Here is a 20707-nt window from a genome sequence, read left to right as displayed (position 1 = left end):
ACCGACTTACCAAAATTTCACTGAAAGCGAAAAAGGGTAATGCAAACTTAGCATGTGAAAAAACACAGACACAAACATACATCCAGCAGCAAGACGCAAAGCAAAATACGACCGGAGACAAATGTAAGCCATTCAGACAGTCATCTTGCCGGAAACATGGCTGGAGATGGGAAGCTGACTGGCAAAGTTACAATTTATGAAGGAAAAATTCAGCCTATAAATTCCATCTAACACCTGTATGAGGTATGAGGTTGATGGCCAGAGTTATCCACTCTTGGCTTTAGGAGGCCCGGGGGGTCCTCCAAGTTTTTTGTTTTGTAAATATTTTATTACAAAATATAGTTACAATTGTCATAGGAATTTTTAATGGACATAAAAATGTACCCAAAGGACATTCTCTTCCCAAAGAGGTTACTTGTCATATCTTCCTACCTAACCTCTGTTCTAATACGACCTTTTCATGGTGCGAGTGTTCAAGACTCGTGATTGGAGGCAATCAGATTTAGTTGTGCAATCAGCGACCTTGTTTCAAAAGTGATCGTTCACAAGATCTCAGTAATTTCCGGATGCATCGTGAACACTAGAACCTCTTCCCGAGCGCGATACTCAAATGTTTCTTCTAGACAGAACTCAGTCATGTCGTATTTGTTTTTCCACATTGCTTGCATTTGTCAAGTTGAATCTAGATCGATGTAATACGTGTTCTGATTGGCCAGAAAAACAGGGAGATAAATCTGCTGCCATTTTTTTGCCGCTAGGGGATTTTATGAGAACCGCGAAATATGGCTGTATTAGAACAGAGGTTCGTAGGAAGATATGACAAGTGACCTCTGGGGGAAGAGAATGTCCAAAGGAGGACTTCTTCTAAAAAAAGAATCACCAGTCCTAAAATTATTTTAAAAATTTAGGGTAAGGCAAAAATGAGAAACAAGAAATTATTTTCCTGTAGGCTTACTAGAATCTGTATCAAAGTCAATTTGCAATCAGCCATGCAAATACATTCTATCCATAGCTCTACCACAATAGATTAGTGGTCCACTTGCCAACATGGAGACAGCACAAACCATGTTACTATAATGTTCAACTGGTCCAGGTACTTGTAATAGCCTGTTCGACTGAAGCGATATGCTGGTATAATTGGCCCTTATGTACCCTTTACAGAGAGCAGTTGATGGGAGTCAAGAGCTGGACATACCCTGAGTTTTGGATTCTTGTGCCACGGCTGGTTGTTGTTGGGATTAACTTCATACACCTTGTGCTTGACCACTGCATTCAGGTAGAGCTCATGACCTTGGCGGAAGTACATGACCTCATCTCCCATCTGAGGGACAAATGGCGCCTTGCGTGGAATGGTATCAGTGAGCCATTCTGGTGGTCGGAATGCTTCAGAGAGTTCGGTAACACCTGATGGCATCTTGGGTTGCTGGTGCTGGGGACAGATCAAGCAGTCATATGCAGTTTCTGTCAATGGATGATGTTCTTAACTACTTTACCTTATTGTGTTTACAGCATGTTGATACATGCATGACATACCAGAAGGTCAGTCAATAAATATTAATCAAGTATGAAATTATGTACAAGTATTACTTGTGTCATTAGGGTAGCAGATACTGATTCTCCTTTCACAGAAAGAATACTGTACAGATATAAACGTGCCAGTGATCCACAGATAACTCAATGATGGCTAATCAGCCAATGTTTGAAGTAACAAGATGTAATCATCTTACATCACATTCCAGTATTATGTATTGTGGAAGATAATCAAAATGGTATTGATTCAACCAGAGACCATATAATAGAGGGACGGCCCTCAAGCCAATGCGCGAAACCATCCGCGCTATGGCTTGTACTGCGCAGCCTATCCGGAAGCTTCGAGGAACATGTGTTCACCTCAGTCATAGATTTTGCGTATTTTCATAACAAAGGTAAGATTTAGTTTTTCTCATTTATTCTCATGTACATACATATATTTGTAAGAGTGCATCTGAGGTTTTTAGTGGTGCTAAAGCGTATACATGTCTTTGTATTTGATGAATGCTGTCATGTGTGATCGTTGGTCTGTGAGGACAATGGCGGCGGTGCAAAATCGGCAAAAGTCCCGATTTTGATTTTCAATAACAGCTACTAATTTTCAATACCAATCCTTAGTTACCGGGATGTAATAAAAGCAGATTAGATTAAGTTTGGTTTAGTGGTATTTATAAATCTGTGGAGGACGTATAATTCCTTATTTTGACTTGTGCAATACGACGAAATGTGAATGTTTTCTGAAATATTTACTCCACAACACTTGATTTCCGCACGCTTTCACAATAACAGCTTACTACTAGCATTTTAAAAATAAGTATGTGAACATTTATGGCGAATTCCTCTTTTGCTTGGTACTAAATTTATATGGCTATGATCGGTAGTTTATTTTTTATGATTTTTTACGTAAACCCGCATTTGCATCATGTACTGCACATTTCAGATACCATGTAGCAGACGACACAACATTAATTTTGTTTGTTAATATGACCTGGATATATGTTTAATCCATTCTTCAAAAGTCTCATGCACTTATGGGTTGTAAATAATTGTACATATTTCCATTTTTGTTCATTGTGATGATTATGCTTGTAGCAAATATCCCTATTTTTCATGAAATAATACATTTTTCTGTTTTGATCATTTTTCTTCTTAATGAAGTTTAATTATGATTTAAAGTACCTTATTCAACTTTATACTCATATCATTACACCAATCATAGCATAAACTTATTATTTTGTCTTGTAGATGCCCAGGAAAAAGAAAGTTCAATGAACAGTTCTTGACTGCAGGTAAGTAATAATGGAAGTAATATTCAAAATGGTGTCTCTGTTAACTAAGGGTGCACACCAAAGAAATCATTTCATTGGATGAAAAATTGTTGATAAAAAGTTGATAATTTGTAGTTATTGGTATTTATTTATTCTATAGGTGTTTGTATTATCCGTTATCTGCAGAAAAAAAGTTTGAAATATCAAAACGTTTGCATAGTCAAGAATTAATTTTGCTTCTTTTCTTATGTAAGGAAAGATACAGTGTTAATTAAGTGCAATATTCCCATCTTGAGAGTAAGTAAACAGATCTTGTTTGAAAGAGCATTGACAACCAGCTATCATATAATTTCAACAAGTATTTAGAGCACTGAATTCATGTTATGTTTTCTTTAATATCAAAATTGTTCCTCTCCTTTTTTCAGTTCAATAGATGTACTGTGTGACAAACAGTGGAAGTCATTCTTCATTGACCTCACTGATGAACGCACTGACACCCCATGCCAGCAGGAACAGACAGATTATGATGGCTGTTCTGCCATTAATTCTGCGGTTTAGCAAAAACTGGGTGAAGATGTGAATAAGTCTGTGATGGCTGCTGACTTTTTCTATACAGGTGTGCATACTCTAAATAAAATCTTCCTGTATGCACATCTGATGATATATGATCCAAAGTACCTCTCGAGAGCTTGATAATGAGCTTCAGTGGCCAAACCCATTGAACACATAGTGTAACTGTATTGTCACAATAACTATGAAATAAAGAAATTGACTGTCCAGATAACTTGGTTTTGTCTTCAACTATAAAATCGTTTGTGACATGGGAATCTCTACTAAGGGCTTTTACAGTTTGAATCAGATCATGACCAAGTATTGAACCTGACTGTGATGCATCCATCATAGAGTTGCAAATACACTATCTTTCAGGCATCCATCATTTGAACGTCACTTGCAAGACGCAAGACCTTTGAACTGTGTTTTTCATCAGGTTTGAAACTGTGGTTTGATGGTTATTCTCTTAAAGATATCCTTGGACGAAGTTGTGTACAGATTTGATATTTTTCATTTACAATATCATGCTTTAATATTTAAAAAAATTAGTATATTCTTTAGTGTTAGTCTCAATTTCAAACAGTTGACATTCATATTTGTTTTTAATGAAAGCTTGAAAGAATATTTTCTAAATAGTTGTATTTAGCAATACATATACATGTATTGTTCTTTTATAAACCATATAACATAACATCACAATCACACCTGCACAGTCCCAGTCAGTTGCAATTCTGGTATTTTCGGAAAGGTATGTGACAAAGTTTTCATGGTAAGTGTCATGATAAAATTAAAGTTATGAACCCTATGAAAATAATTAATTTCATTGGGTGGTGTGTTTGGGGGGATGCCTCACGACCTTTATATCATGACAAGTTCAAGTTCTCAAGTCATTGCTTCATTCCCTCTCAATCTACTGTGAAAGAAACGGACAAATGGTCACAAAATCAACTATTCGCGGTTACTGTATGTAATGTTGTACATTGACGTTTGTGAAAATGGTCCTCGTGGCTTTAGTAGTTCTGAGTAGCTTTCCTTTGCAAAAAAAACATATTATAATGTGCGTATGTCTCCGTACGGCTCCGAAAGCGTTATCACTGTCAGCCCCAAACTGGCATTCAAACAAACATTACTGTAACGTTCGTGGATAACGTGAAATCGTGTTTCGTTGGGACTATCAGCTTCATAAAGTTACGCAAATTAATATGAAATCAAAATCAGAGACTAATAGCGTCATTTAGTGAACCACCAACCAGTGGCAGCGGATACTTAAAACAAAATCTAGAGGTTATGTGGTGAAGTTCAGCGAACATCGGGGATATTGACAACAGTACTGTTACGTGACTGGCCTAAAACGGCACGGATTTCGCGAACGATACACATTTTCAGCGATTTTGTCAGTTGACATGTGGGACAGTTGAAAAGTCTTGTGATATCTTGTGAGAGACAAGATAGAGATTACGATTATAGTAATCAGTTTATTGGAGCTGTTCATGTAATCTTTGACTGTCAGTCGCAACCGGTGAAATCCAGCTAAGGAATTAACTCTCGGTCCGGATACTACGCAATATTGTTTACGTGGTTACCAAAGTGTTCATTTGCGAATGTCTGTGCATCTTCTGCGCATGTGTTCCGGTAACCGGAAGTTAGCAGCAGGGTGTCGATGTGTATCAGTTACATGCCAGACCGTAGCGCTGATGTTTAATGATGAACTGTTGGAGAGGGCCGTCCCTCTATTATATGGTCTCTGATTCAACCAATTCAATTATTTTCAACAGGGATATTTTTGAGGTGCCTTACAATATTGTGCTGTTTTTTCTACATAAAGAATTAGATGACAAACAATTCTTCCACCATACAATCATTATTGGTTCCCGTGTCAACATGTGGTGCTTATGACCCATACTAACAGGTATCACTCTAAGGAATTCACCTTGACAACTTTCTTCTTCTTTTTCTTTGGAGGTGGTTTAGCTTTTTTAGGCTTCCTCTCCACGTTACTGCCACTGTCTTGGTCATTGTCTTTATCATTGTCATCATCATCATCATCATCATCATCATCATCTTCTTCATCATCTGGATCATCTTCTGTGGATGTGAAACGTTTTCGTTTTCTCTGCCGCTGAGAAGTACGTTTTGGAGGCTGCAGATTACTGCCTGTATCCCCCATCCAATCAGAATACTCATCAGAGTCACTGTAAGCAATCGACATCACTGTTAATGTTCCTCTAATCACATAGACATGATCAATTCACATCTACAACATTGGTGCTGCACTGAACACTTCCGTAAAAAAAGACATGAGTGTCTCTGAGATTCCATATTGTTCTACTTCACACAAACATTCAAACAACAGGTAATGCAGTGTAAGTACACTTACCCCGGTGTTATTTGTTACACTCATACACTGGGTCTAACATAACCTAGTAGGAGGTGTAGTCAGGTAACCTTTGATTGACCTATGACCATCCAATAAAATGTGAGACGGCTAAACAGATTTAACCAATCAGACAACAGCGAATGTTTAGGGTTTGGTGGGACTTACAAAATACACCTGTAACTGACACTGATCTCTCAACAAACGAAAATCCCCATATTACACAGATACTTAATCTGCAGTATATATGCTTTTTGGTTTCTGTTGACATGGTTCAGTATTGCTGACATCCTTCAGTATTGCCCAAAGCTCTATTTTCAGCGACTGTTTATTCACTGTTGTGGCATACTTCATGTGCATCACGCAGAAGCAGTTGTACAGACAATAGCATTCGGGATCATTCAGGTACAAACTTTTGCAAGGATAAAAGTTTAAAATTTATGCACGAAAGTCCACTTTTGAGATTTGGTAAGCTGTGCTCTGATTGGTCAATCTCAAAGGTTACCTGACGTGACCTCGAACTAGGTTTTGTTAGACCCCATGTAGGAGTGTAACAAATAACACTGGGGCTAAGATTACTTCAATACTTCAATTGACAGGTAATGCCTCTATGTCATGTTCTGGTTAGAACAGGGGGAGATAACTCTTCTAGCCTACACTGACATCTGTACAACAGTAATAAACACTTTTAAACATAATCCCCTCTGACTCTTAGAAACCAAAGTAAAATATTACTCCTACCTTTCATGCATGAAGTCAGACCCTGAGCTGTTACCTTCATCTTCCTGAAACAAAGTATTAATACTTTATCCATCACTTACACAGTACTCCAGCCTTTGGCATAATAACAACCATCATGCAAAAGACACAACAAAAATGATGTAGAGAGATAAGTTCAAAAGGCAGTAGCATAATCTCACCTCTTCCTCTTCAGTGTCATACAGTGCTCGGGTAAACAATCGATTTCTGGCTGTCTCCTCATTCTCCGCAGGTTTGGCACCTGTAGCTTGAGCCTGCTTGCGTTTATCCTTCGATGCAGCAGAGTGAGTCTGCAGAAACAGGTAATGACTTAACTTTAACACTGGATCATGACTCCTATATCACAATGCCAAATAACTGGAAACATAAGTTTAATTCTGACAGTGGCAAAATGAGTAGTGTTTCATCAAGATTACTGAACCCTCACATACGAACAGGTTTGTTTGAAAGACTGTACAACACATACCCCATGTGGAGAATTGGGTTTCTTTTTTCTCTCAAAGACAAATTTCTTAAACTCTTCATCAGCAAATGCTAGTCTCTTCTCCTCGTGTCGCCTGTAAATAACAATACCTTTATTGGCCAACTTGTACAAAACAGACTTTCCTGAACACTGAACATCTCTCAACAAGCACTTGAGTTACAATATGGAAAGTTCAAAGTTCAACATGAGTAGGTCCTTACCACATTACTTCTGGATCTAGTGGTTTTACGACAACTCTTCTCTTTAAGGCTGCTATATCACTCTTTGTGGCTCTGAGTGTGACATTACCAAGTGACTGCCTCACCCCCTCCGTCTCCCCACTGCGACGCATTCCAACACGACCTGGAGTCACAAACACATAACCAATAACATTTGACATTCCAATAGATTACCATGAGTAATTATATCACGCCATATTACCTGACCTGTCTTACATCAGCCCTGATGAGAAACTAGTGATACCCTCTCATCTGACATATGTACTGTTACATGCCAGTGTGACTCACCCTGATTGTTCCTGGTGGACCGTGGGGACACAAAGGGTGGGGGTGAGCCTACAGGTGGGGGTGAGGCCAGGGGTTCCCCTCCCTCCAGCGCAATCCGATGATCCTGCTCCAGCTGCAGCCTATGTATCATAGCATCCAGGCTGGGACGGGCTCTCTCTATAGCAGCTGGCTCGGGCATGGGCCCACCTAATGGTTCACCATCACCAATAACCTCAGATGATCCTGACCAAAACAAAAGCACTTTAACTATTGAAGTTGCCATTCATTTAGTCAGAAATGGAACGTATACATATACTGAAAAAAAAAAGATACAGGATGTTATGACAGCACATTCTACCATGAGGATGATCCACTGCCATAAGACCATAGATAATATATTCCATCATGTCACGAAGTGTGATCAACAACATCACACTTAGTCCAACCAAACTCTAATACTCTGTGCCTTCTTGGCTGAACTCAGTAATATTCCAGCCATATGACAGCAATCTGTAAATAATCAAATCTAGACCAGACAATCGAGAGACTGACATCAGGAGCTTTGATCTACACTACTGAGATATTATGACTACAATTATGCCAATCTGACCATCCAATCCAGTTAGCCACCTCTTAGAAGAATGAGCTGCTGAATACCAATGCTCCCAACTGCTTGGTTGTTAAATTCAGCTGCTATCAAAACGTTCAGGAGACTGGTACTGCAAGTTGTGAGTGTTCTCCAGTGTGAAAGATCATTCATTTCATCTACATGGTAGATACAGCATAATCTTACAATAAAATTATTAAAATGAAGGTTGGGTTCATTTGCCATGAAGCTTGCTAATCTGCTGCAAAGGCCATCAAGAACTTCCAGCACAGAGGCCTCTTAATAATAGCTATGACTACTGCCTGTGCTGTGTAACTAGGATTATTGCCAGTGACATGTTAAGTTTGAAAACTGCCATTTCTGCCTGTGGTATATAACCTGGAACTACTGCCATTACTGCCTGTGGTGTATAACTGGGATTACTGCCATTACTGCCTGTGGTGTATAACTGGGATTACTGCCATTACTGCCTGTGGTGTATAACTGGGATTACTGCCATTACTGCCTGTGGTGTATAACTGGGATTACTGCCATTACTGCCTGTGGTGTATAACTTGGACTACTGCCATTACGACCTGTGGTGTATAACTACTGCCATAATCCAGCCTCAACTCACCCTCCTCATTGACAGCCACCTCTGGAATCAGCATTTCATCCTTACAGTTCTCTCTGCCAGGGACAAGGCGCTGGATGATGGGGCGGTAGGGATTACCATCAATGTCCACTAGGAAGGGAGGTGGCATCAGGTGGGGAGGCTGCTGAGTTTGTTCATCAAGCACATAGTTATTGGCATCACGGATCAGCGGACGGTAATCTGTGTGAAAAAATACTTCTTTCGGTACCTGAAGAGGAAAAAAATGCACACAAAGTCATATACTGTAGACTATAGTGTGAGGTCTCAGGTCTGCAGTTAGCATGATATAAAGAACTCAAGACTGCTCGCCACTATGCAGAAGAAGGGCATTGTGTTGTGTCTGAACCAACACGATGTCATAGTGGTTACGTCACGCAAAAATAATGCTGTCTTTTTCAAGCAAGTGCACAAACTTAATAAAAACTAAATATTTTTTAGATTTGTATACTTATCCTGCACTGCTTATTTCCTGCACTAATTGCTTACGACTTCAAAAGACGTGGCTTGCCAGACAATGTGAAAACACATAGACTGTATTCACAGATTATTGCCAGAAATCCCAAAGATGACAAATAAAGCGGGAAGGTAGCTGATAGCGCAGGGTTTATCAGAAGCAGTTCAGGATAAATATACAAACATAAAAAAAAAAATCAATTTTTAACTAGTCCTGCACTACTTATTTCCAAAACTTTATCCAACAGGCTGGAAGGTGGGCATGTCATCTGTGGAGATCACATCGTTCAAAAAATATAGCAGCCAGCTCAATCCTCAAATCCATTGCGCAGTACATTGCACATCAATAGCGTGCCCGGAACTGAGAGCAAAAGAGTGAATGATGATCAGGCAGTGATAGTTCACAAATAAGACCAAGTCTAAGATGAAAAGAAACCACAGGGTTTTAAAGCATGAGGAGCTTTAGGAATGCAGTGGAAAGCCATGAAGGTAGGGCGTTCTCCCCTCTGAAATGCCTTTAGAGCAGCCTCTCCTCTTTCGAAGTCACAGACACACATCCTGAATGGCAAAAATCGTCAATGACGACCTGGGCTGATGAAAGTACTTCCTTTGAAACTCAGGTGAAAAACCCTGTGGATGAATTACACACGTACTGGCAAGCGCAGAAGCGAAGGTGTTCTTGACAGTTGGTTATCACCTAGCCTGCACATCGTCATGGTTGGTAAATCATCCATACGATCAGGATTCACCTCCGTTAAGTCTTGTGTAATAGCATCAGTCGCCAATGGCAGCACTGAAATAGGACGGAGCATACATTTGAGTTCCAAATCCAGCGCTGCCTTTCTGGAATCATGCACTTTATAGGGTGAAATGGATGAAGATCTTGTCAACCACTTTATCTCTTTATCCTCGTTCATAGCATTATGGCTGAAGTCCAAACCATGAATTGGGTAGTCCTCACCACGGGATCTCGGCACTCTGATAGTTAGATTTAGGGACATTCCCGCAAAGTCCTTGACCGCTGCATGTGTCGGTCACATGAGTGTAGGTGAATCCCAGATAGTAAGTGACTTATCAATATCAATACAAGCAATCGGCAATCCAAACATACATGTGGTCAAAACCGAGGTGATTAGATTCAACATCCTCCCCATAGTCTGGTCCCCAAGTCTCTTTCTGACGAGGGTGAACGAAACAGCAGATGGGAATGGCTACTTTCAGATGACACCTTAGAAGAAGACACCTTGCTCTGAGGTCGTGACCTATGGCCACATGTCGAGGATGTAGAAGCAACAGAAGACATAGGTGTAGGTGAAGACGCAGACACATGAGACTGGGGGTGCCAGTGTTAAAGGCATAGGCGCTGTAAACGTCGGAGGTGGTAATGGTGGCAAAGGCATCGTGAGCTTGCTGTGTAGGAGGGAGAGGTTGCTGGATGTACAAACGGCAAAAGCATGAAAGTACCGGTCTGGCTGCAGAAGAAAGTCAGAAAAGTATTGAGCATTGAGACATCAAACTGTTGCTGGCTGTTAGATCGCTGCATCAAAGATGCCTGAGGTACTTAAAAATCTGTAGGTGTGGGACACGCATACGGAACCTACCCTGGGAACACTGGAAGAGACACAGTATTCATTACAGACAATAGTAATGAATACAAGAGGATAATTAGAACAAAGGCTCAAATGACCGGATAATAAAGAGACCATAATACAGACAAATGGAATATAACTCTTGCTACATTATAAGAGATAAATCTGAACAAAATAAACACCATGAATACAAGTATGGTAAAGTGTCACGCGGAAGTGATATAGTGATGACAGGACAGTGGAAGGAACAAACTACACCATTGAACAGTTCTGCTAACTCCAAAAACTAAAAAAGAGAAATACCTGCACTTCTCATAGAAGAAAAGGAGTATAAACAGAAAAATACAACAGAAACATACACAAATCAGTTTATTAACTGCTATAGAATCCCAATAGGATACTCTATCCGCTAGCAACCATGTGTTGCAAGGCGTGGGAAAAGCAATAATCTGAGGTGGCAGACATCATTCTCCAGAGACACATATGTAGACAAGAGGCAGCCAAGACCAGGAAGTGATTACAGTCTACATCTTTTTACATATCTGGCAAGCCATGCTTTTCCAAGCCGTAAGCAATAAGTGAAGGAAGCAAGTGGTGCAGGATTAGTAATAATATAACATTACAGATACAGATTACAGTTGTGTCTGCAGACATTAGACTGTAGATGCTTACCTTCTGATACTTCTCATTTGATCCAAATCCAAACAAGAGCAGATGTCCATGAGAGTCAACAGCTGCAAAACTCAGACCGTCTGGAGCAAATTTACAATCAAACACTGCACCATGCCCTTGACCTTCAATCTGTCAACAAACCACAAGATGGTCATTTGGGCAGCTGAGCATGTGCTTGGGCTTCAAATGGACATGATATATGCACAATACATGCATGTATCGAAAATATTCAGTTTCATTTTGTCAAAATCTACTGGAGCTGAAGTAAATGTTATATGTCTGTGGAAAACTAAACTGACTGAGTTGAGTATTATGCCACATTTAGCAATATTCCTGCAATATTATAATGGGGACACCAGAAATGGGCTTCACACATTGTAACCATGTCGGGAATCTAACTCGGACCTTTGAAATGACAAGTGAGCACTTTAACCACTAAGCTATCCCACAGTCCTAGAAAACTAAACAGCCAAGATAAACTAGCCAAACAGTTCACCAAAACAGGCAAAGCTTCTCTCCATCCCTGACATAAGCATTTTCTAGGATGATGGAAGACTTACCATGTTAAAGAATGTTTTGATCTTATTTCCTGTCTGCAAGTTCCAGATGACAATGTTGCCATCATGGCCAGCACTGAGGAGGATGCGGGCATCAATGGGACTTGGCTCCAGCACAAATACTTCATCTTGGTGACTCTGCAGCGACAACAGGGAACAATTTCTTGAATATTTCATGGACTACCATTCATTAAGGTAACAATTACTAGAATTTTGTATATCTTCTATACTGTCATTTGGGGTTTCTCTGATCCAGCGCAGATAGTATTTACTTCTCAACTGACCTAAGCAGTAAAGTTTAAGGAATGGATTATACATGTAATTTGGTTTGTATATAATGAGAGTGAGTGAGTTTAGTTTTGTGCCACTTTTAGCAATATTCCAACTATATCACAGTTAGGGGAAATGGGTTTCATACATGTGCAAAGTCAAACCCGGGCCTTCAGGGTGACAAACAAACATTTCAAACACTAGGCTACCCAACCTCCCCTCACGGTGATAATTGGTACGATCATTTACTTGTAGTTACGCTATCTTTAAAAAAACATTCCAAACAGCTTTATCCTTTGGAAGATTCACAATCTCTTGACTTTCTACAATGATCAACTGACTCATTATTCAATCAACGGGTTCAAAACCACTACTTGGTATTACTGTAAGAGATCACTCACTTCCAGGACATGTACAAGTCTGCCTGTATGGGAGTCCCACACTTTAAGAGAATAATCACTGACAGCTGTCACAACGTGCTCATCATCCATCATCCACGCCACCATGGTCACACGGTACTTGTCCTTCTTGCTGTCATCAGTTGGAGTTGGATCAACACTGGCGGGGGCAGATTTGCTGGGAGATCAACAATATAGACAGGTGAATATTCACAAGTTATCTGTGGCAATAATTACACATTTTGTTGTTTTAAGCGGCTCTCAGCAATATTACAGCTTTATGGTAGCCAAGTCAAGACAAATTTGGACCAGATAATCAACTAATTCTTGATATGAGTTGGTTAAGGCTTAAAGTCATATCAGGAATATTCAGCGACATCGTGACTAGATCTCTGCTATGAGCAGTGATCCAAACCAACAAGATGACCAGATAGTAACTAATTCACCGACAACTGACATTGAAGTAATTTATCACCAGTGTAGTGCAACAAGCACAGGACGCCGTGATCCTGTGTAACCTAAACTCGGACAAACCTGTACAGGTTGCAGATTCTGGTCTCATGAAGTAAAAGGTTTTTTAATTTATTAATTATTTTATTCAAAATATTGTTATAACTGTTGTAGGGATTTTAAATGGGCATTAAAATGCATGTATGTACCCCAAGGAGGAATATATGAAAAAAAATATTAGGCTCATCCACTTTCTGTACTATTGTCTTTAATCAAGGCCTAAATGGCAACCATCATATATTTGACAAATGGCAAATTATCACTTTCAGAGAGTTTTCAAACATTAACATTTTGAAATATCCTGCTTCATGCGATGAACCACCATCTGACCCCGAACATGGGCAATCCAAACACCCCTTTGGGAAGTATTGTGGTACCGACCTTGGCAGCTTGGTGGCCATGTTAAGCACCAACGCCTTCCACTCCTGTCTCTCATAGCGCCAGATCCTGGCAGTGCCGTCCTTGCTGCCACTGACGAACCTCATCCCCTGGTTACTGTAGGTGATGCTATCCACTCGGTCCTGTGGAGGACAACATAAAACACATGACTTGTTCTGGTTAACTCAAATGGATTTACTCCTGTTACAAAAGCATCTTTACAGCACAGGTCACCAGAGAACAAATACAGTTCGTGTAATAAATACTGATATAAATACAACAATTTCTTTCTTGGACATGTTTGTAAGTAACATGGCGGAGTAGTGTTCTAATCTAACTCTTCAAGTCGTTCTTAGGATAAAGATATTTAAGCTAGAGGACTCATCACTTTTTGAGCTTTTTCAAATGTGGTTGGTTGTTTAATGCCAAAGCTCGGCAATATGCCAGCAGCCTAAGAAGAATTAAGTCTGGATCAGACAATGCAGTAATTAACAGCATGAGCATCGATCTAGCAGTTAGTCACTGAATGTGATCATCATCACCCGATCATGTTAATCACCTCTTACAAGGCAAAAATAATTCTAATCCAAATTTTCAATTCTTTTCAAATATGGCCAAACATGGTTCTACATAAGGTGATCTTCTCTCCAGATTGATTACAGGCACTGGCACTTTCAGATATTAAGAAGATTGTACATTTATTTCCTGTGCCTCATTTAAGATAGCTACCCAGGAACAACACTGTAATTTGAATAACTGAAGGCAAAAACGAAACCCTTTACAGCAACAAACAACATTAAATTTCACTTGAATTCATGAAGCCATTTAGTCTCATGCCACACTCAGCAATATTCCTGCAAATATTAGAGCATAAAGTGTGGACCAGTCCGGTGATCAACGGGATCAGCATCAATCTACACAACTGAGATATAATGACATCTGTCAATCAAGTCAGCAAGCGTGGCCACCTGATCCTGTTAGTCCCTTCTTACCACAAGCATTGCTTACTAAAGATCAATCCTAACCCGTATCTTCCCGGGTCCATTTCTGATCTGAAGTCGTAAGTGTATTAAGTTTGTGAATATTGACAGCTGAAGAAAAGCAACAACAAAATCCCATTATCCGTTCATATGAAAAATAAATATAGTCATAAAAAATATATAATATTTGCACATAACTTTAACTTTTTTTACAACAAACGCTGCAATATTCAGAAGTACTCTAAGGAAACAACATGCCAACCTTATGTGCTTCAAGTTCACAGATCTTCTCTGGGTTGGTGTTGTGGAAGAAGTAGACACGTATGACATTATCTGAGTTCCCTGTGGCCAGGAACAGGCCTCCCGGACTGAAGGATGAACACAGCATTTGAGCTCCTGCTCGAGAACGCTCAACAAACTTGATAGGCTTAGTGCTGTAAACAAAATTTATTTGCAATGAAACATCAGACGTGTTTTGGAAAATACATATCTTTCATGAAATATCTTTGCTATCAATATTATCCATAACTATCTACAGATATATAACATCATTAAGGGGAAGTAATTTACCAGTTGTTAAGACTTATCTACCTTTAACTTGGTTTCTCCATGCACTTAATTTGGACACAGTTCAAACCATGATAAATTGTACAATAAACACTTTCTACTTGAAAAGTAACAGTTGGTTTAACATTTCTTAATCCCTAAATGAAACAAGCTCTAGGAACTTTAAAGGTCACATGCAACCAAAAAAATCAAACATAATTACAACACAGAAACAAGGCAGCCACGATACTGAACCCAGTCAGAGCCCTGGCTGTGCACTCAAGTGTAATGCAGCTCTTTCATTGGCCACTTCTTCATTTGCTCTTCGCTTATGGCATACAAACCCGTTAGGTGTTAATTGCAAGTGGTCAGTGATTGAAGTTGTGCATTGCACATTGTCATTAGCATATAGACAGGCAGACATGTAAGTGTAAAAAAACAGAAACTGAGTTTCTTCTGTGACAGAGTCTGCTTACAACAATCCACATGCTTTTTTTCAATGTAACTTGTAGATTATTTACTTATTTGTGTACACAACCAAGATTAGACTACTGCCCATGACCTCATACTCCAGACAGGCATACTGTTTCAGCTCCATGTACCTGTCCACTGCGCATGCTGTTCAAACCAGTTTTTCCTCCAGCACTGGGGGAAAATTAGTGAATCGTTTAAACTCCAAATTTGCAGGCCTTTTTTCATTGAGTATTTTTTCAACTTTATAGGTTGAATTGGCATTTTTGATGATTTGTTTTGGTAAGTGACCACCGAAAGGTATCAGAATCTGCAAAGTTGTTTTACATTGCATGTGACCTTTAAACACTGCATGAAATCCACACCAATTTCCACATTACAAAACTCACTTGCAATTGCTTTAACCTCTAGGCTACCTCACCACCCCTGTATACATTTAAGAACAGTGAGTGAGTTTACTTTTAAGCTGCACTCAGCAATATTCCAGCTATATGGCGGCAGTCTGTAAATAATCGAGTCTGGACCAGACAATCCAGTGATCAACAACAGACGAATCAATCTGCACAATTGGGAACCGATGACATGTGTCAACCAAGTCAGCAAGTGTGACCACCCGATCCCGTTAGTTGCCTCTTACAACAAGCATAGTCGCCTTTTAGGGCAAGCATGGGTTGCTGAAGGCCTGTTCTATCCCGGGACCTTCGTGGGTCACAAAACTCACTTGAACTTAAGGGTGTTTACATTCCACTGCCAGAAACAAACACAACCATCAGCTCCTGTTGTGGCAAGGTAGCGAGTGTCGCCTTTGGCTTGGGGGCAGAACTGAAATAAGTATTTGTTGAAGATGTGTACTATTCCCTGTGTTTTGAACATTTACCTTTTACAAGGCACACAACATACATAATCATTAAATGATTTATTTTTAATACGTTTAAATGTATTTGTGTGTGTTCTAAGAGGAACTTTGGTATGAAAGATATATTACAGTATGAAAAAGACTTGGAACATTTCTTTAAATGAATGTCAACCACCAATCTGTAAATATTTGGTCATGATCTCATGAAACTGTTGCCATGGTTACCTGCACAGATGTGATCATGCCAGTGTGGCCCTGTAGAACAATGACTGGTGCCTTAGTTCGTAGACACCACACACGAATAATCTTGTCACAACTGCCACATGCAAGCAATGTATTCTCAAAGTTGACAGCCAGGTCAGTGATCTCTGCTGCGTGACCTCGAAAAGTGGCAAGAAGACGGCCAGCTGAGGCACTCCAGATTTTCACCAAGTGGTCATCGGCACCCTGCAGCCACAAAACACAACCAGTGTCACTTTTGTGATATCAGCCGTGACGCCCACACTGTTAGTAACATCAATGAGTCCAAGTTTAATCGCCAGTGATGCATCAGGTAAACATGATTACCATATGTGGCACTAGTAGGTGAAAAACAACTTAGCAATTTGTTTCCTATATGGTAACTAAGAGCTTTCACAATTACTTTGTCGCATGACATTATCATGAGAGGAGACTGTTCTCTGTGAATTCTTTTTTGGTATCGGTAATCATAATTTCAGGAAGCACCTACTTCTAAAGTCTACCTTGTTTCTGGTTTTTATCCTTTCTCAGCGGGAATATTTCTTAGAGTTTAATATTAATGACAAGTAAATTATTGTGACAATTCAATACTGTAACAATGAAGTTCTAACTTAACACTCTTCCAATTCACCTATGGGATGATAATGTTATTCCACATACTGTGAAGATGTATTGCCCAGTCCTGTCAAAGGACACACAATACACGGCTGAGAGGTGTCCCAGTTTCCGGTCATGAAGTGACACATGGGTATACTGGTGGCCGGGGAAAATCAAATCCCGCCGACTGCGGCCAGTCAGCTCTCTGCCTTTCACCATGGAACCTGCAAGAACACATTCACATGAAATCTCACTGATGAAAAAGATGTGCAAAGTCCAGCGGTGTAACCATAAACAAGACATGATAGATAGCGACCTAGATTAACTAGAAGACCCTAGGACAACAGCCCTCACTACCACCACTCCCACTGCGCTTGTTCTCACTCAACAAGTACAACTACACCTTGCAAAAATGACTTGGTAGTTATTCAGCATATCCAAAATAAACCACTTAATTCACTTCATACAGCTGCAAAACCTCAGCCTCATTCCTATGATTCAACAAAAGAATGATGATTAGAAATCATTATTAATGATTTTGTCTCATTTGGATGTCTGTTGGAAGCTCACATCTGTACTTACAAAGTGAGAAATGTGCAATGTTCCGCGGAGGCTGCAATGGTTCTGCATGATGCAGAACAGCAAGCTGAGACGGTGCCCATTTTGTCTGTCTAGAATCTGGTAGTGTAAACAATGCAATAATCAATAACAAATAAACATGAAAACATTTTGTGACCTTCAAAGTGAGAACTGCATTCTCTTGTTGTAAGTACTTTGTTGCTACAATGTGAAATCAGGGATCCATCCAAGATTCTGAACTAAGGTCATGTGGCTGCTAAATCAGAACAAATGGAGATGTTTCAGACAGGAACATTTAAATGTTCAAATTCTCTTTTAATTCTGAGGAATCTGGGTCTTTTTCAATACAAACTGACAATTTCCTCTGTTTTTTCTTTGCTACTCATGATTCCATGTATTGAGCATTTATATATACAACTCCTAAATATAGAAAAACAATAAGAAACAATCATATATTCATACAAATGGTTCAGATTACGACAGATAACTAACACTTTCTGACAATGCTACCACAAATACCTTTGTCAGCGCTAATGGTATGTATCTAAGTGATGCTGTTACGCTAATGCCATACTTTGTTTATCAAGAAATTGGAAAAAACACAATTTGTCAGGATGTTGCAAAATTCTCATATTCTAGTACTGTCAGAAACAGAAAAAAATTTGTTTCCATGATTATCTCTACAATTTATGTGGTTGATAAACAAAAAAGTGACATATCTGTTAAAATAAGTAATAGTTTGGCATGAAATGCATGTGGGCCGTTTTATGTAAACATCTCTTCATCCAATGATCCAATCAATCTCAAACTTTGCAAGTGGATGTTTTATCAGACAACCTAATCACGTAAATCACCGATTTTATGCATTTGTATGAAAGAATCTGTCGATGTAACTGTCAACAAAATAAACAGCAGAATGCAGACTGCTTGCAGAACAGTGGCAGATCGTTCTTTGAAATCTGTCACTCTTCAATAAATAATCCAGTAAACATTAACATCATTGTGTCATAAAATTGGGACAAGTGGAAAATCAGTCAGGACAAGTTACTTTACTGAGCCACGTAATTGCCATCTATAATCTGATCTATTGTTTTCAGCAGCTATTCATATATGCCCGATTTAAGAGTGAACATGCTTTTTGGGATATACTCTTATGCATCCCACTGAATGCCCTGTTAGGCTGAAGCAAGTTATTTTGACATATCCTACCTACAGCTGTGCAAATCTGAGTGATACAGAGTAACAACCTAAACAGTTTTTTTCAATTTTTTTTTATTTTGTTTTTTTTTTCCCCCAACAATACTTCAAATCAAAATGTAAGGAATCATGAAACATGTTACATACAGTGCACCTGCCACACATTCAGACAAACTCTTGTTGTAATATCAAAACATCTATCCAAATACATGTATATTTATGATGCTTAACTTTTGTACTGCGCAACAACGTCTTGTTTTGTCTGAGACAATGAGACTCACTTTCTACAGTTCGAAGAAGTGAGAGGCTTCCCGCACCAAGTAGGGAGCGCACTCCTGTGATACTTGGTGGAACTTCTTTATCCAACAATGGCCCAAGCCTCTCACAAATACTTAGCAGGTGGCCACATGATATGTGACGAAATAAATCAATCTGAAAAATTATGTCAATTGTTTTTATTTGATTTTTCACTAAAGCAAAGAAAATAAGCAAATAAGAACTTCAGTTGTCAGAACAAAACATGCAGTTCATAGTATCTATGAGTATTTTCATATGTAAATGCATGTTACAGGAGGCCACAATTAATTTCAAAATGACCATGTCATAAAATTTGTCACTAAAGATCTTGTTGAACAATTGTGCTTAACAATACAGATAGAGACACCTGGGTCAGAAAAACCAGGGGTATTCTATAAAGAATGTGACTGGTAAAATAGGTAACACAACACAAAATCAATCATTTATCAGCAATAATTTAGGTCCCAATCTCAAATTATGTATGATACAACGTCCAACCATTCTGTACTGTTAACATTTTATATGTTAGGGGAAAAAATGGTCAAGAAGAAATCTCGCAACTTTCCATTCTTTCCATGATATGGAATAATTCCTGGTACAAATGTTTGGGTTTTTTTCACAACATAAAATAAGCAAACATGAAAAATGTAATTCATTTCAATGTAAATCAAATTACTATGAATCTGCTAATTGACCAAAATAAAGCAATAGCAAAATAATAACACTGTTCATTGAAAAAAAAGTATTCAATTAAAAACTGGATTATAGCAATTCGAAAAATGACATACTGAAGAAAATGCTGACTGAATCACTACCAACAGAATAAATTTTACCTGACAAAATTTTAATCTTGAATAGTTGTTCATAAATCAATAAAGCATATATTATTAATCTATAAGTACGATTTGCTCGAACTGGTGATTACCCACGTGATACAGACAAATAGGGTCTATTTTTAGAATATGACCTAGTTCACCACTGATCCAACCAATGAGAGCGCGCAAGAACAGTAATGGCCTTGATATTTGCATAATAGACCCAGCTTTGAAAAGCGAGTGATCCCATTGGTTGGCTTTGTGCCAGGTCCCTGACATCATTCTCCATGGCTAAGGACATTTGATATTATAAGTGCATAGCAAATTCTGAGTTTTCTTTTGCAAAATACAATAAAACTACGAATTGTCACGCAGATGTGTTTGCAATACCTTATAGTTCGTACAAAATGCTACCCAAATATGTCAAGATCTCAAATTAGTCATGTTAAGGTTCATTTTAATAATTTGCTAAAAGTTTGGTCTATTTCAACCCAATAGCAAGTTTTTCCGTGACTTACCAAGTTGGAATAACTTCTGTAGTGGTCTCTGCCTTCCCAGTCGATTCTTTTAGGTAAAAGCTGCAAAATTGAAATTTGGATTTTTTTTCAT

At 38.9% G+C, this 20707-nt stretch overlaps 1 protein-coding gene across 1 annotated transcript in view; it reads right to left on the bottom strand.

Annotated features, from left to right (window-relative positions):
• The window catches only part of LOC137287482 (bromodomain and WD repeat-containing protein 3-like), a 35156-nt gene that overhangs the window by 13890 nt on the left and 559 nt on the right, over nt 1-20707 (bottom strand). Inside the window, exons 4-22 of the mRNA XM_067819815.1 lie at nt 20617-20676; nt 19268-19418; nt 17793-17888; nt 17274-17434; nt 16599-16820; nt 16239-16339; nt 14763-14934; nt 13524-13663; nt 12636-12810; nt 11968-12102; nt 11408-11536; nt 8676-8901; nt 7474-7695; nt 7168-7309; nt 6950-7040; nt 6645-6773; nt 6466-6509; nt 5281-5542; nt 1196-1429 (exon numbers count right to left, since the gene is read on the bottom strand). Coding sequence (XP_067675916.1) covers nt 1196-1429; nt 5281-5542; nt 6466-6509; nt 6645-6773; nt 6950-7040; nt 7168-7309; nt 7474-7695; nt 8676-8901; nt 11408-11536; nt 11968-12102; nt 12636-12810; nt 13524-13663; nt 14763-14934; nt 16239-16339; nt 16599-16820; nt 17274-17434; nt 17793-17888; nt 19268-19418; nt 20617-20676 — 2892 coding nt within the window. The remainder of the gene's footprint in view (nt 1-1195; nt 1430-5280; nt 5543-6465; nt 6510-6644; nt 6774-6949; nt 7041-7167; nt 7310-7473; nt 7696-8675; nt 8902-11407; nt 11537-11967; nt 12103-12635; nt 12811-13523; nt 13664-14762; nt 14935-16238; nt 16340-16598; nt 16821-17273; nt 17435-17792; nt 17889-19267; nt 19419-20616; nt 20677-20707) is intronic.

This window comes from Haliotis asinina, chromosome 6 (assembly GCF_037392515.1).
Source record: "Haliotis asinina isolate JCU_RB_2024 chromosome 6, JCU_Hal_asi_v2, whole genome shotgun sequence".
NCBI classification, from domain to species: Eukaryota; Metazoa; Mollusca; class Gastropoda; order Lepetellida; family Haliotidae; genus Haliotis; species Haliotis asinina.
Note: the sequence above shows the minus strand (reverse complement) of the source record. Positions and strands in the feature narration are given on the sequence as shown.